The 14,545-nt window shown below is 37.6% G+C and overlaps 1 protein-coding gene across 24 annotated transcripts in view; it reads right to left on the reverse strand.

Annotated features, from left to right (window-relative positions):
- Positions 1–14,545, reverse strand: part of GRM7 (glutamate metabotropic receptor 7) — a 1,280,044-nt gene that overhangs the window by 343,245 nt on the left and 922,254 nt on the right. For all 24 annotated transcript variants that reach the window (XR_005582805.1, XR_005582804.1, XR_005582806.1 and 21 more), the window contains one exon: positions 12,572–12,788. Coding sequence is in view for 21 of the 24 variants with exons in the window: in XM_039481474.1 (XP_039337408.1) it covers positions 12,572–12,788 (217 nt within the window). In the remaining 3 variants the exon portion in view is untranslated. The remainder of the gene's footprint in view (positions 1–12,571; positions 12,789–14,545) is intronic.

A 14,545-nucleotide genomic window follows, 5' to 3' on the forward strand; every position in this document is an offset into this window, starting at 1 on the left:
ATTTTCTCTCATCAGTTCTTCATGTATCTGTTTAATAACCAAAAATTGCCCCGAGCTCTGCTAATGTGAACACATAATTATATGATGTAACCTTTTCAATTATGTCCTTATATGGCTTTCACTCCTGTAATATATGAGGTTCTGATTCAGGAAAGCACTGAAGCAGGTGCTAAAGTCCCATTGGCATCAGTGTTTTCAAAAACAGGGCTTCAGTGTGCCACAAATATTAATGTATTTATCTTCATGATAGTCATGTAAGGTAGGGAGATTCCATCACCTCCCCCACTTTTATTTTTTAAACACACATGAGGAAATCTGACACTTGGGGGCCATATTTTTAAATGTATTTAGGTTCTGTTGTGCTCAGTGTTGCAATGCCCAACTGATTTAGGAGCCTCCATTTTCAAAAGGGATTTAGGTATTTAGGAGCCTGTCCTGAAGAGGACTGTCAATGGGATTTAGTCTTATAAGTAGGGCTGTCACGCATTTAAAAAAATTAATCATGTGGTTAATCGCATTGTTAAACAATAAAAGAATACAATTTATTTTTGGATGTTTTCTACATTTTAAAATATACAGATTTCAATTGTAATGCAGAATACAAAGTGTACAGTGCTCACTTTACATTTATTTTTTATTACAAATATTTGCACTTAAAAAACAAAAGAAATAGTATTTTTTAGGGCACCTAATAATACAAGTCCTGTAATGCGATCTCTTTATCATGATAGTTGAACTTACAAATGTAGAATTTTGTAATAACTGCTTTCAAAAATAACTGCTTTCAAAAATAAACCAATGTAAAACTTTAGAACCCACAAGTCTACTCAGTCCTATTTCTTGTTCAGCCAATTGCTCAGACAGACAAGTTTGTTTACATTTGCAGGAGATAATGCTGCCTGCTTCTTGTTCACAATGTCACTTGAAAGTGAGAACAGGCATTTGCATGGCACTGTTGCAGCTGGTGTCGCAAGATATTTACATGCCAGATGCGCTTAAGATTCATATGTCTCTTCATCCTTCATCCACCATTCCAGAGGACATGCATCCATACTGATGACAGATTCTCTCGATGATAATCTAGAGCAGTGCAGACTGACGCATGTTCATTTTCATCATCTGAATCAGATGCCACCAGGAGAAGGTTGATGATGAAGATTCTCGTTCTGTAGGTTTTCACATCAGAGTGTTGCTCTTTTAAGACTTCTAAAAGCATGCTCCACACCTTGTCCCTCTCAGATTTTGGAAGGCACTTCAGATTCTTAAACCTTGGGTTGAGTGCTGTAGCTTTCTTTAGAAATCTCACATTGGTACCTTCTTTATGTTTTGTTCTTAAAATGAACATGTGCTGAGTTATCATCCGAAACTGCTATAACAGGAAATATATGGCAGAATGCAGGTACAAAAGCACCAAAGACATACAATCCTCCCCCAAGGAGTTCAGTCATAAATTTAATTAAAACATTTTTTTATGAGCATCTTCTAGAATGGTGCCCGAAGCATGAAGAGGTGTATGAACGTTTAGCATATCTGGCATGTAAATACCTTGTAATACCAGCTACAAAATGTATCATGCAAACGCCTGTTCTCACTTCCTGGTGACATTGTAAACAAGAAGTGGGCAGCATTATTGCCCATAAATGTAAACAAACTTGTTGTTTTAGTGATTGGCTGAATGAGAAGTAGGACTGAGTGGACTGGTAGATTTTTTTTTGTTACATAACTGCATTCAAAAACAAAACAATTCAAAACTTTAGAGCCTACATTTGTAAGTTGCATTTTCATGACAAAGAGATTGCACTATAGTACTCTTATGAGGTGAACTGAAAAACACTTTCTTTTGTTTATAATTTTAAAGTGCAATTATTTGTAAAAAATAATATAAAGTGAGCAATGTATGCTTTGTGTTCTGTGTTGTAACTGAAATCAATATATTTGATAATGTAAAAAAAAAATCCAAAAAATGTAATAAAATTTCAATTGGTATTCTATTGTTTAACAGTGTGATTAAAACGACGATTAATCACGATTAATTTTTTTAATGGCGATTAATTTTGAGTTAAACGTGAGTTAACTGCGATTAATTGACAGCCCTACTTACAAGTGTCTAAATCTCTTTTGAAAATAACAAATACTTTTTAAAATCTGCGCCTGAGAGATTAAGGGACAAATCTGTAAAGGTACGCACTTAAAAATGCAGATAGATATCTAGTGGAATTTACAAAGCACCTGAAGAAGTCAATGGGAGGCACCTAACCTGTCTTGCCCAAAGTCAGACAGAAGTCTGCGGCAGAGCCAGGAATTAAAACCATGTTTCCTGAGTTCTAGCCCAATACCTTAACCACAAGATCATCCATCCATCTAAGTGGATAACCACATAACATTTCCATTTAAATTATGCAAGAAGCCACAGCATGGTGGGCGAAAGCCTGAGCAAGCCCAGAAAAGGAGATCATTAGTTTTATTAGTAGCAGGCAGTACTTCAGTTTTGTACACTGTTTTGTCTTTTCCTCCTTCAGAGGTAACTACTACTACTGAATTGCTGATAGAATCCAAAACAACCTGGAGGATAAAGTCTGATATATCTTCTACTAGATCAGTAGCAGCTTAAAGGAAACCCCATTTAAACTATTAATAGTTCTATCAACAAGATGTAAAATGAGTCTACATAAATATGTTATATTATCAGCCAAGGACAAATAAAATACATTTCCACTAGATTCCAAAGTAAATAGGCTGATTAGCATTTCACATGAAAGCGACAAGATTTCAGCTGGGAATGCTGAATAATCTAAAAATGTTACTGCCATTGTTTTTACATGCTAGCAAAAAAGATCTTGGTAAAGATTTCTCCATGGCTTTAGCACTGTTAGAGAACACAGAATATGAATATTGCTTGTGCTGGTGAGAAAAAAGGTTAAATGTGAAAGTTGAACTGCATCAATATGACATTGATGTTGGTTCAACACTTGGAAGCATAGGTTTCAGTAACACTGATTTTAAAATGAGAACACCAAAAACATCTAAATGATAGAACTAAGACTCCACATTTAACGTACTACCATAAAACATTTAAAAGGACACCACTGAAAATGATAATTGAAGTAAACACCAAAAAGGAAAATCTGCACTGAAAAATATTTTATGTACAATAAGATGCACTATTAGATAAAATAAGATATACTATGTTATGTATTTCTTTTTACTGCATTTTTCCCATGAGATAAAATAGATGCACTAAAAATGAATATAAGTCTACACCATGAGAAAGCAAAATCATTTATCATGGTCAAAAAAGCAGGTGCATAAATTATGCTTCTTACTAGACAAGTGTAGCATTTGCAGCAGCTGAGTAGCTTCTGCATCACTCGGCTGTTTTTCAACACAGAAATATTGTTCTTTCATCTTGTCGTGATTTATCAGAATGGAGACTCAATGGATGCCAAACCCCAGGGCTATATTATCTACCCACTAATAAGTGTGTATAATGCAGGTAACAAGTGACGAAGGGGCAAAGTCGTGCCCGAAGGGACCTTGTCCCTTCTTCCTCCCAAGATGGGGGACACCCCTTTATATGAACACTTCACAATCCAGATTCAATGTGAGCTCAGGTGATCTGCCCAGTCAGGTGAGAGATCTGAGCTGGTACAGCCTCTCTGGGCATTAATGGGGGCAGGAGGTTAGAAGTATCACTGCAAAATCCACTGAATGTTGATACTGATGAGAACATCATTAATGTGATTCCCATACTTCTTACCTGCATCAGCCAACACTGCTAGGCCATCAGCACCATCCCCACTCACAAATCAAACTATCTGCCAGGGAGGAGGCAGGGCTGGGGAACAGTGTTTTGGGGCCAGAACTCCACCAAGATGCACTGAGATGTGTAAGTATAGGACTGGGACTTCTCATGAATTCATAAGATCTGCTTGTGTAGGAGATCAGGACCCCCGACTCTCTTCGAGGCTAATCATCTCGGAGGCAGTAATTCTTCTTCCCTATGCTTTTACACCAAAGGGGATGCTATTGACCCAAAAACTTTCAGGAGTAGTTCCTTTACTGTCAAGAAGGTGAATAGAAGTAGATCATACCAGAGATGCAAACCTAGTATTGCAGAAGAGAAAAAAGCTGGCATGCTTGCATACATCTAGAATGTAATAAATAAAAATCAAAGGCTGCCCAGATATTTAATAAAATATGCAACATGGGGAATTTCTAGGTTCTTTGAAGATAGCCTATGTTTAAAAACGTGTCTACTATACCAGCTGTATAGTATGATCAACAGGCTCCCTCACACAACTAGATGGGTTTATTTGGGTTTTTGTTGCTGCTGCTATTGAATTTTTTTCTTTTGTCTGGTTAATATTGGAAGAGGACTAAGGATGATTGCAAAATAAATAAAATGTTATCAGGGCAGATAGATTATGTTAGCTCAGCTTCTCCCAGAAAGACAAGTTCTGATCAGTAACATTTGCAAAGTGATTCTTTTCCATTTAGGTCTTTGTAAACTGTAACACAGAGCATGAAACGCTATTGTTTCTCATGAAAAGACTGGGATGGGTCAAAATACCTTCCATAGACCTTAATGTACAGAAATTCCATTCACATATATTAACAAAGTGATTAACAGAGTACTGGCTTGGTCATGCAGAAATTTCCTTTCCTGCAAACTGCTAACTACGAGAGGACAAATCTTGGTTCCATCTGTGTCAGTGGAGCTAGGATTCCGCTCCAGGACTTCAGTGGGACCACAAGACCAAAACAGTATCCTCCAACCTCAGTTTAATGTGATTTCAATAATACATTAATGCATTGTTTAATACCACATTGTCCAACAGGGAAAGCATAATAAAAACAGCAATACTTTCCCAAAAATTTAAAATGGCTAGTTCCCAGAAATAAAGCTAAGTAAGGTGTTATCCTAGATTAGCTGGTCTTTAAACAAAAACGAAAAAAACCCACTACCCACACACTTTGATCTTTTCATTCATAGGAACAGCAATTTATTGTACTGTATTTATCTGTGATCCACATTGCTTTCCAATTATCCTGTGCATTGAACATAAAATGTTATTACCATTGCTTCCAAAATCCCGCGTTACTCAGTCAACTAGCGAATTTTGGTTCAGCACTTTATGCCTTCCCGAGACCTCTTTCATACCACGCTAAATTACCTCAACGTTCATTCCTTTCACAAATCTGCTTTTTGGGTAAGGAACTTTTAATTTTCTGTCTCCTGTCCTCATCACCTTCCTGTTTCTTTATTCTCCAAGTTTAAACCATTGCTAGGTTTTCTTAACCTGGAGCTTTATCAGAGAGAGAGAGTGAGTTTATCTTTATTATAACATACTCCAACACAATTGTGCATGTGTACTGCAGTCCACTAATAGAAAGTTCCCTTATTACACTACAAAAGACAAAAACCATTCTGAAACTAAACTTTACTCAGATTCTGGTAGTTCTGGTTGAACCTACAATAGTATGTCACATATCTAAAAGCTTTTGCATATTACAGCTTAAATTGCAAAGCTACGAGGAACACCTTCCTTCCTCTCCACTTGTCACCAAATATTGATGAGTGAGTACAACTCCAGATAAACAGTGATGTCACCCTCTCCTGTTATCTAACAATAGCTTGTGCTAATGCAATTACTGACAGAGCACAAAAATCTGCTTCCATTAATAAACACAGATGTTAGAATGTGGGGGAGAGAAGGTAGGTGAAGAAGTATCTTCTACTGGACCAACTTTGGTTAGAGGAAAAGACAAGCCTTAAAACTTCAGAGAGTTATTCCCTAGGTCTGGAGAAAGTAAGCAGAGTATCTGAGCTAATCACAAAGAGGGACAAATTGTTAAACAGAAGTGGTAGGAGACCACTTAAAATTAAGTGTGGTTATAGCTGTGTTGATCCCAGGGTATGAGAGAGACAAGATACGTGAGGTAATATCTTTTATTGAAACCACTTTTGTTGGTAGAAGGAAGATTTTGAGCTTCACAGAAATCTTCCTTATGTTTCGAGTTGTACTGGAAGACCTGATGAAGAGCTCTGTGAAGTTTGAAAGCTTCTTTCCGTCAACAGAAGGTGCCCAATAAATATATATTATCTCACCTACATTACATCTCTAAAATGGACAATTAAGGGTTGTCAGGCAGTAGGGTGAGTTGCAGACAGTTAGAAAGACTTAGAAGAACTTGTGTGATTTCTTGATGGATGGTTTGGTGGTTCTTGTTTTTTTCCATGGCATGTCCCATAGCTGATAAAAAAGCCTAATGTACTGATTTAAAATTATTTATTATAATATGCTTCTCGTTAGGGTTTTACAGAAAGTTTGATCAAATGATTCCAATCATTTCTTGTAATCATTAGATCACAGGCATTTTCAGGAACATAAGTCCAGTGATTGCCTTCAAGAAAACAAACACTGTGCTGTAAAAGTGCTTCAATCTTTAGGGAGCCAGCACTCCCTTTCCAACTACAGCCCATCCACAGAAGAGAGCTTTTCAGAGGATTTAGCTGCATTCTCACAACTCTGCAGCTGCTGCCAGGAAATGTTCTATCAGGTTCACAATGATATATAATTAAAGTAATTTTAAAAACACAGTTCTGTTATTGTAGTGACAATATATGTGGTACATACATGCAAACCTTAGATTATTTGCTTTATTTGAATGAGTGAGATACTATTTAAAATCTATTAAGCATGAGTATGAGATTGAAATGCTCCGTTTATATAGAAATATTCTACTGTCATAACTATAAGGAGGGGAAATTTGAGAAGTGTTACTCAAATATAACTTGGGGAAAGAAAAGGACTCTGATTTTACTAGAAGTTTGATATTTTAGTTGGAAGCAGTGTCTGTTTATTAAAGCAGGAACTGGGATTCAGGATTTCCAGGTTCTTTTCCTCACTCTGTCAAAGACTGTCATTTGAGAAGTCACTTATGATTGTAAATGTCTTTGTCTGCCCATCGACAAGTGTATATAAATCTTACGTACTTCATGGTGGTGCTGTGAGGCTAAATTAAACAAACATTTGTACAGTGCTTAAAAGATTCTGAAAATAGAAGGCACTAATATAATGAATACTTGGAAACAGTTATCCTGGGCTAATCTATTATTCCATCCTGAAAGATGGACAGACAGTACAGCTCTACAGTCGCAATCCACCGCCTTTCCCATATAACCCCAGCCTGTGCAGTGAGCACCAGAGGATCTGTGCAGTGTGGGAGGCAGTGAGGATGCCTTTTGCGGGGAGGGTGAATCCAGGAATGTGGAAACTGGAAACAGGGAATTGAATATTTAGAAAAAAAATACAGAAATTAGGGCCTGTTAGGAGACATGTAAAGTACAGCTGTGATGTCTGTCGCTAAAGACGTCCATGCATATATTTCTTATACCCAGCAATTAACCTTGTGGTACCAATTAAGCTTTTAAAAATCAAAGTTGAAATAATCTTTGAAATTTTAAGTATTCATTAATAACCTGAAATTGTCCTTTTGATATTCCATAATTAGAGTGTTCTCCTAATTTAGTAATCCCACAGACTTCAGAGTGATTCAAATCTTCATCTCCTGTCACAATGACATAACCAAACTGCCTTGAAGCACTCATAATAAAAGTAACTTTGTGGCGAATTATTAACTCAAAGGATCAGGTGAAGTCTTTATATTTTGAAGTAATCTCTAGTCACTGTTGCAATTGCTATGATGATGGCTGAATTGGCAACCAGTCTTGGTGCAACACAGAATTTAAGGTAATTTGCCACAAATTGGAGGTTGAAGATAAATTGGTTAGCATCTATCAACCAGATTCCCTTTTGCATTAAAATGGACTCACTGTGAGATGGTTTGAGGGGATGTCCATGAGCCAATTATGGCTCCTAATTTTCAAACTCTCCCAGCCATGACTAAGTATAGCAGTGGGGCTGCTCTGAAGTTGAGACCACTGACTGTGGTCCCTAATTAATACAAACCATCTGGAGAATTGACACAGTGGACTGGAGCTCTCCTCTGCATGCTCCCCACCCACTTCATCCCTGTATGTCTCCTATGCCAGATAAGGAGAGGCCACCTGGCACAGGCCCTGGCTCTGCCAGATTTATACCAGCTGAGAAATCCCAACTGCCAGGAAAATTCTCAACTGGCCAATTGCAGCCAAATCACATCCTTTTATCGCATCTCAGGCAGCACAAAGTGAAAGGAGCTGGGACTGCAAATCTGGGTCTCTATATGGACGAATTTGCGAGGTACACAGCTTGCTCTGCTTCTGAAAACACATTTAGGCAAAGATATACACACACACACACCCCTACCTTTATTTATTGATGCACTTATTTATACATTGGGTATCTGATTTTTAACTGTGTATGAAGAACTAATCTGAATGAACAGTACGATTTTTATGTTATTTTAATTAATGTAGTGTAAGAGTCTTAGTCATAGACAATGACCCCATTATGCTGTACAAACACAGAACAAAGAGTCTCTGCCCCCAGAGAGTTTACAATCTAAATATCTATAAATGTGCATAGACCTATGGTTTGTGTAATGAATCTGTTGAGTCTCTCGCTGCTATTTGGGGTTTAGGGGATGCAAATACCTGGGCTGAGCATGTAGTTGCACTATTTCACATGAGCTAAGTATGCAGTTGGGGAATAAGGCCAAATCACAAGAAGTAAATCAACAGTTCAGTATACATACATAATGTAAACTATCTCAATGAGTATTCCTTGTCTTAGTTCAGTAGCTCTCAACCTTTCCAGGCTACTGGACCCCTTTCAGGAGCCTGACTTGTCTTGAGTACCCCCAAGTTACACTTCACTTAAAAACTACTTGCTTACAAAATCAGACAAAAATTCAAAAAAAAAAGTGTCACAGCACACTATTACTGAAAAATGCTTTTACTTTCTTATTTTTACCATATGATTATAAAATAAATCAATTGGAATATAAATATCAGCGTATGGTATACGGAGCAGTATAAACAAGTAATTGTATGAAATTTTAATTTGTACTGACTTTGCTTGTACTTCAGGGTAGACTATTGTAAAACTAGGCAAACATCTAGATGAGTCGATGTACCCTCTGGAAGACATCTTTGTACCCCCACGGGTACATGTACCCCTGGTTGAGAACCACTGTCTTAAATGATCATATAGATAACTCAGTAGAAATCGGGAAAACTATAGCTAGCATTCCATTTAGGCAACCACCTCTCTCCCCTTGAGACATCTGTCCTATATAACACTTGGGTTGGAAAAGGACAGGTAACCCTGAAATGTTCCACTTTTCCCAGGAACCAAAGATTTTTTACAAAGGGGCCAAGGAAAAATCTTGGCCTAAATCCTCATCCTCATTTTGGTGGTGTTTTTATTCCTGATAGCATTAGTTTTTCTACGGGTTTCCCACCTGTAGCTTCAGCTTGCTAGCCTTTTCAGATCAGTACTTCTCTGCACAATGTCAACCCACTCATACAAGATACTAGGGGCAACCCAATAGTGTCCCTTCCGCTGTTTCGTTCTTATCAGAATAGGATTTCTCATCTTGCTATTATCATGGCATCACATATTCTATCTGTGCTTGAGTACATTTTTGAAGATATTACGCATGATCTACTCTTTTCAGGCCATGGATATTTGATCATATTCTAATACACTTACTGTTCTAAGTGCATATGCCTTATGATGGCCCTTTGATACCAAAATGCATTTCTCACTATCTACTGTTCTTTCCGTACTTCTTTATTACAGTGACTTGTTTATTCATCAGGTACGGCTTCGCTGCTGTTCATCTGAGTGCTTTCTAAATAATTCAAACTAACAGATACAAGAAAAAAACCTCACCAACTCAATAAAAATACTTCCCTTTACCACCTCTTCAGATGGCTCATAATGCTGATATCACAGTGCATAGCCAAACATGGCTGGTTAAACATGTATGTTTTACACAATATGATGAAGGCAAACCACCAGAGGGAGTAAATTCCATACACACAGGCCCACAGCTAAGTTACGAAGTTTGGCCCATTCTGCGTACCTACCGAGGAGCAAGGGACTGTTTTGTATCCATACCATGGACATGGCAGTGAATGAAAACAGACATAGGGATGGATTTTAAGCAACAGGCTGCAGCTTTTGCCCTTAACACAGGGGAGGGCTACCGCCAGCCCCGTCACACATACTCCCACATACCAGGCATTTTAATTGTTCCAGTACAGGGGTCATAGTACTCACACCATTTAACTTGAGATAGACTCTCCTAAGCTTACCCCTCCCTCAACTGGTCAATGAGTAGAGACAGATTCTAGAAGGGGAAGTGTCACCCCAGCATCCCTCCATGTGTGCTCTCCTTCCCATTTCTACCATTGCTGGTACCATCAAGGTTTCCACCCGTTGAGGCGGGTCAGAGGCATCCATTTCATTGCATGTGATTACTGTGATCAATATCTGTCGCCAGTAAACTATAAAATTTGGTTCTCATCGCTGTGAAATATTTAGGAAATGGGAGCACCTAGGATTTTCTTTTCATTCTAAACTTTTAAAAGAAGCCAGAGAAACGGTTGAAAGGTGTTAAATACACGTAATGCCACCTAAGCTGTTTCAGGTATCAGTGCAACACGTATCAATTCAATGCAATCTTAAGAAAAAGATGCTGCACAGTATTTGAGGTAGCACTGAAGATGATGAGTTCCAAGACAAGACAAGCTGCCTATATTAAAGAAAGTTTATGCACGATACCTGCCAGATTCTTAATGTTGTAGGAGTAACCTACATTACTATGCATTTCACATTGGTTTTAATAGGGTACCCATGCAGTTATCATGATTTATTTTTAGGTTTGTTTGTTTTTACACTCATATGTTTCATTTCATGTTGATTACATGAACAACTTTCCACTAAGTTATTTCTGTAGTGCATCTAAAGCACAAAATTACAGAACTATAGCTTGTCCTTCATGTGGAAAACACATGCTCAGTATTATGTTGCAAGAGTGTTTGTGATTCATTTCCATTTCAAATTATAATGAATACTGCATATTGTCACTTCCTGTGGTATTAAATCCAAAATAGTTTTAATACCCCATAAATATGCATTCAAATGAACAGAGGAATTTATGCAAATTCCATCTTCTTCAGCAATATCAACCTAATGAAACAATTCTGGATTCCCTCTTTCTAAGGCCCCAAAGTGCAGCATCATCACCTCTGCAATTTTTATATGGATTATGTTGACAAACGAAATGCAGTGACCTACTCAATGACAGTTTGGGGAGTGAGCAAACAGGCTAACACCCTCCGACTCTTGGATAATACAGGCAATCTGCAAATGCATGACATATGCTTCTGAACCAGTTTTATAATAATGGAGAATACAAACCTCAAATGGTTGTTTGAGAGCACTATACCCCACTATAATCTCAGCATTTCAGAATGCTTTCTCCTTAATGATATGGAGAGAGAATTATGCTTTCAAGTCCTGCAGTGTTTACTCCAATGCAAGTCAATGGACTTTTTACTTGCTTACAGATGGTAGGCTCAGACACTGCTCTCATAAAAATAATGAAATGTTCATAATGAAACATTCACTTCTATTTCACATGTTAACCCTTGCCAGGACATATCATCATATGTCTATAGAAGTGAATTTTATTTAAGGGCACTGAAAGTGAATAGCAGCTTCTGAGTACCCTACCCCTAACTGGCATATGAGGGATCCTCAAATATTTTAGCCTAGGAAAACCAAAAACAATGACTTCCAAGAAGTTAACTTGTGGTGGATTAATTTTCCTATGCCCACAGATGCCTCCCAGGCCTATCTAGGGAAATCTAAGCCAGTGTGACATTTTATTTCCCTGTTTGCTTAGAACATTGGTATTACCCAATAGACATGTTGAAGTATTTCTTCCTTGAAGTATTTCTTGGGAAGGCTGGACTTGGGGGAAATGTGATTTCATCAGCCACTGAAGTCATAGGCAATCCTAGCATCAAAATATCATCACATGCCCTGGGCCCCAAATACTCCTATGCCATGAAGTATTTTTTATTGAATAAACATGTTTGACCTCTCTCCCCAGGCCAGCAAATTTCCTCCTTTCAAATAGAAGAGAATGGATTTCCTCAGTGAATTTGCCAAAATAAATGACGAAGAAGAAAACTGATACAATATCTCATAACTGCTTGAAAGGTGGACAGGTATAGTATGACATGAGTCAATGTCTAATAATTTTCTGCCTTCAAAGAACTTCTAGCTGTGTAGAGATAAAAGCTCAGTATTTCAAAATCTGTCTTGTACCATGTCATCATAATATAGTATTTTCCACTAGAATACCAGAAGCAATTCAGTATTTTATATTTTCTCCAAGAGTGCATGAAAACCATTCAAGTTTCAAACCCTTGAATACTTTGTTTCTGAAACCCCATGAGCAGTTTAAGAATGAGAGTATAAGGGAGCCATTACTGAGGAATTATGAAGAAGTCAAACAATTTTAGAGTCAAATTTCTGTTCAGAGAAGAATAGTACAATGTGTAATACATAAATATCTATCCAATCCACACAATTTTTTTTTTGCCTACCTGCCTCTCTGGAAATCTGCATGAAGGACTCCACTCCTTTTTCTCCATAATTTCCTTCAGATGCCAACGTTGACACGTAATTCCACCCCAAAGCTTTTACAATGTCAACCATTGCCTGTGCTTGGAAGGAATCTGGAGGGACCACTCGTGAGAAGAAATCATAGCGCCTGTCATCACTTAACTCTGGTGCAGTTGAGGCATAACTGATCTGGGGAATCTGTAGGGGAAAAAAAAACAGTTGTTGGTAAATAATATGTTCATAAATTCACCAAACTTCTGGCATTAGCTTCAGCTGAACCTCTGTTAGTCCACCATATATCCATCTGTTATTTTCTTTCTCCTTCAATACTTCAGTGCAAGTCAAATAATCCATCTCTTAAATTACTTTTCTTGTAATTTGTTCACTCCTGAAGTAATCAGTGAATTAAAATATTTTCAGTTCTTTCTGAAAATTCTCTTGCCCTTTTAAGGGAATGATACTCAAAAATGTCAATTGTGCTATTGAATGACTCGTTTCCATGCAGAATTACTGTTGTTGCTGGTGCATAGCGAGTGTAGAATATACAAATGGACAGTTGTTCATCTAACTGGTCATTTACACCTACAGATACTAATTTGTAAATGAAGCCATATTAGTATGCACAAATTGTTCATGCAATTGCACAGTTTTGCACCCTACATTTTCAAAACCAGGACCTAAATATCCCAGTCTCATATTGACAGTTTTGTTCTCTCCTATGGTGGAGGTTTAAAGGGTGACACTTTTTAAAAAAAAATAAGCCATGATCTCCAGCTTCCAAGTTAAAACAAATGGCTCATTCGTAAGAAAACCTTAGTAGAACCATTTAAAAATAATGATTCTTCCAAACTCCCCTCTGAGTTCTTGTATCTTTTTGAGATTAAGCTATTTCAAAGCAAACTATTTATATCTTCCCTTGAGGATACCATGGCCAAACATAGCAGTGAACAGAAACCATCTGTGTACATGTCCATTTTACTAGAAATCAGATTGTATTAGTATCTAGTCATTTGGGATCCTGAAGTTCAGCTCAGAAGCTGAGAGAGGAAGACTCACCACATGCCCAAGAATGATAATAAATTTAAGATAGTTTCAGCCTGTGGAAACATCAATATTCCATGCTACAGTACAGGTATATTCTGTATGCTCCGAGTCATCTTCTATCTTAACAAAAGCATTCCTACCAATATATATTGCTCTTTTCTACCTCTCCAAGGAGGGAACAATACTATACACCCCAGGGCTCAATCCCGGAAAAGTCTCTGTTCCTTCAACTCCCACTGAGATCAGTGGAAGCTGAGAATTACTCAACTTCTCCAAGAATCTTGCAGGATAAGGGCCCAAATATGCCTTTAGATAATTATGGAAAGACAGCAGCACAACAATAAAGTAGCCCAGCAGATATATACATTTACTGAAACTACATAAAGTGTTAACAATCCCAACCATTGCTGAAACATATAATGCTTCAAATACCTCTCTAATGTAGCCCGTTATGAGGTCCATCACTTAATGAACAGCCATTTAGTTCCATTCCACAAAAATTTGGCCCTGATCCTACTTATGCTCCTCGTGCAGAACTCCCACTGAAGTCAGTAAGAACTCTGTGTGCTTGCTGAATCTTACTCTTCATTGCTATAAATTATTAACCTAAAAAAATACTTAAACTTTCCACTGGGGTAATAGAAATTGCGGTTAGAGAAAGGAATTCTTCATTGTAGTATTCTGCCTTTCATTTCTGTTATGTTGAGTTTTTGGTCACACACTTTAAAAGACTAGTTTCAAAAATCTGAGGCTTAGTATGTTGAGAGCTAGGATGCTGCAGATAGTGGTCACCCATAAAGACTTGCCAGGGTTTCCTTAGATCGATAGATCTATTGCATCAGTTTCAGCAGTATTCCTTATACTGACTATAGGAGAGACCTACAGGCAGATTCTCTGCTGACATAAATTGT

Source organism: Mauremys reevesii, linkage group 7 (genome assembly GCF_016161935.1).
Source record: "Mauremys reevesii isolate NIE-2019 linkage group 7, ASM1616193v1, whole genome shotgun sequence".
Classification (NCBI taxonomy): Eukaryota; Metazoa; Chordata; order Testudines; family Geoemydidae; genus Mauremys; species Mauremys reevesii.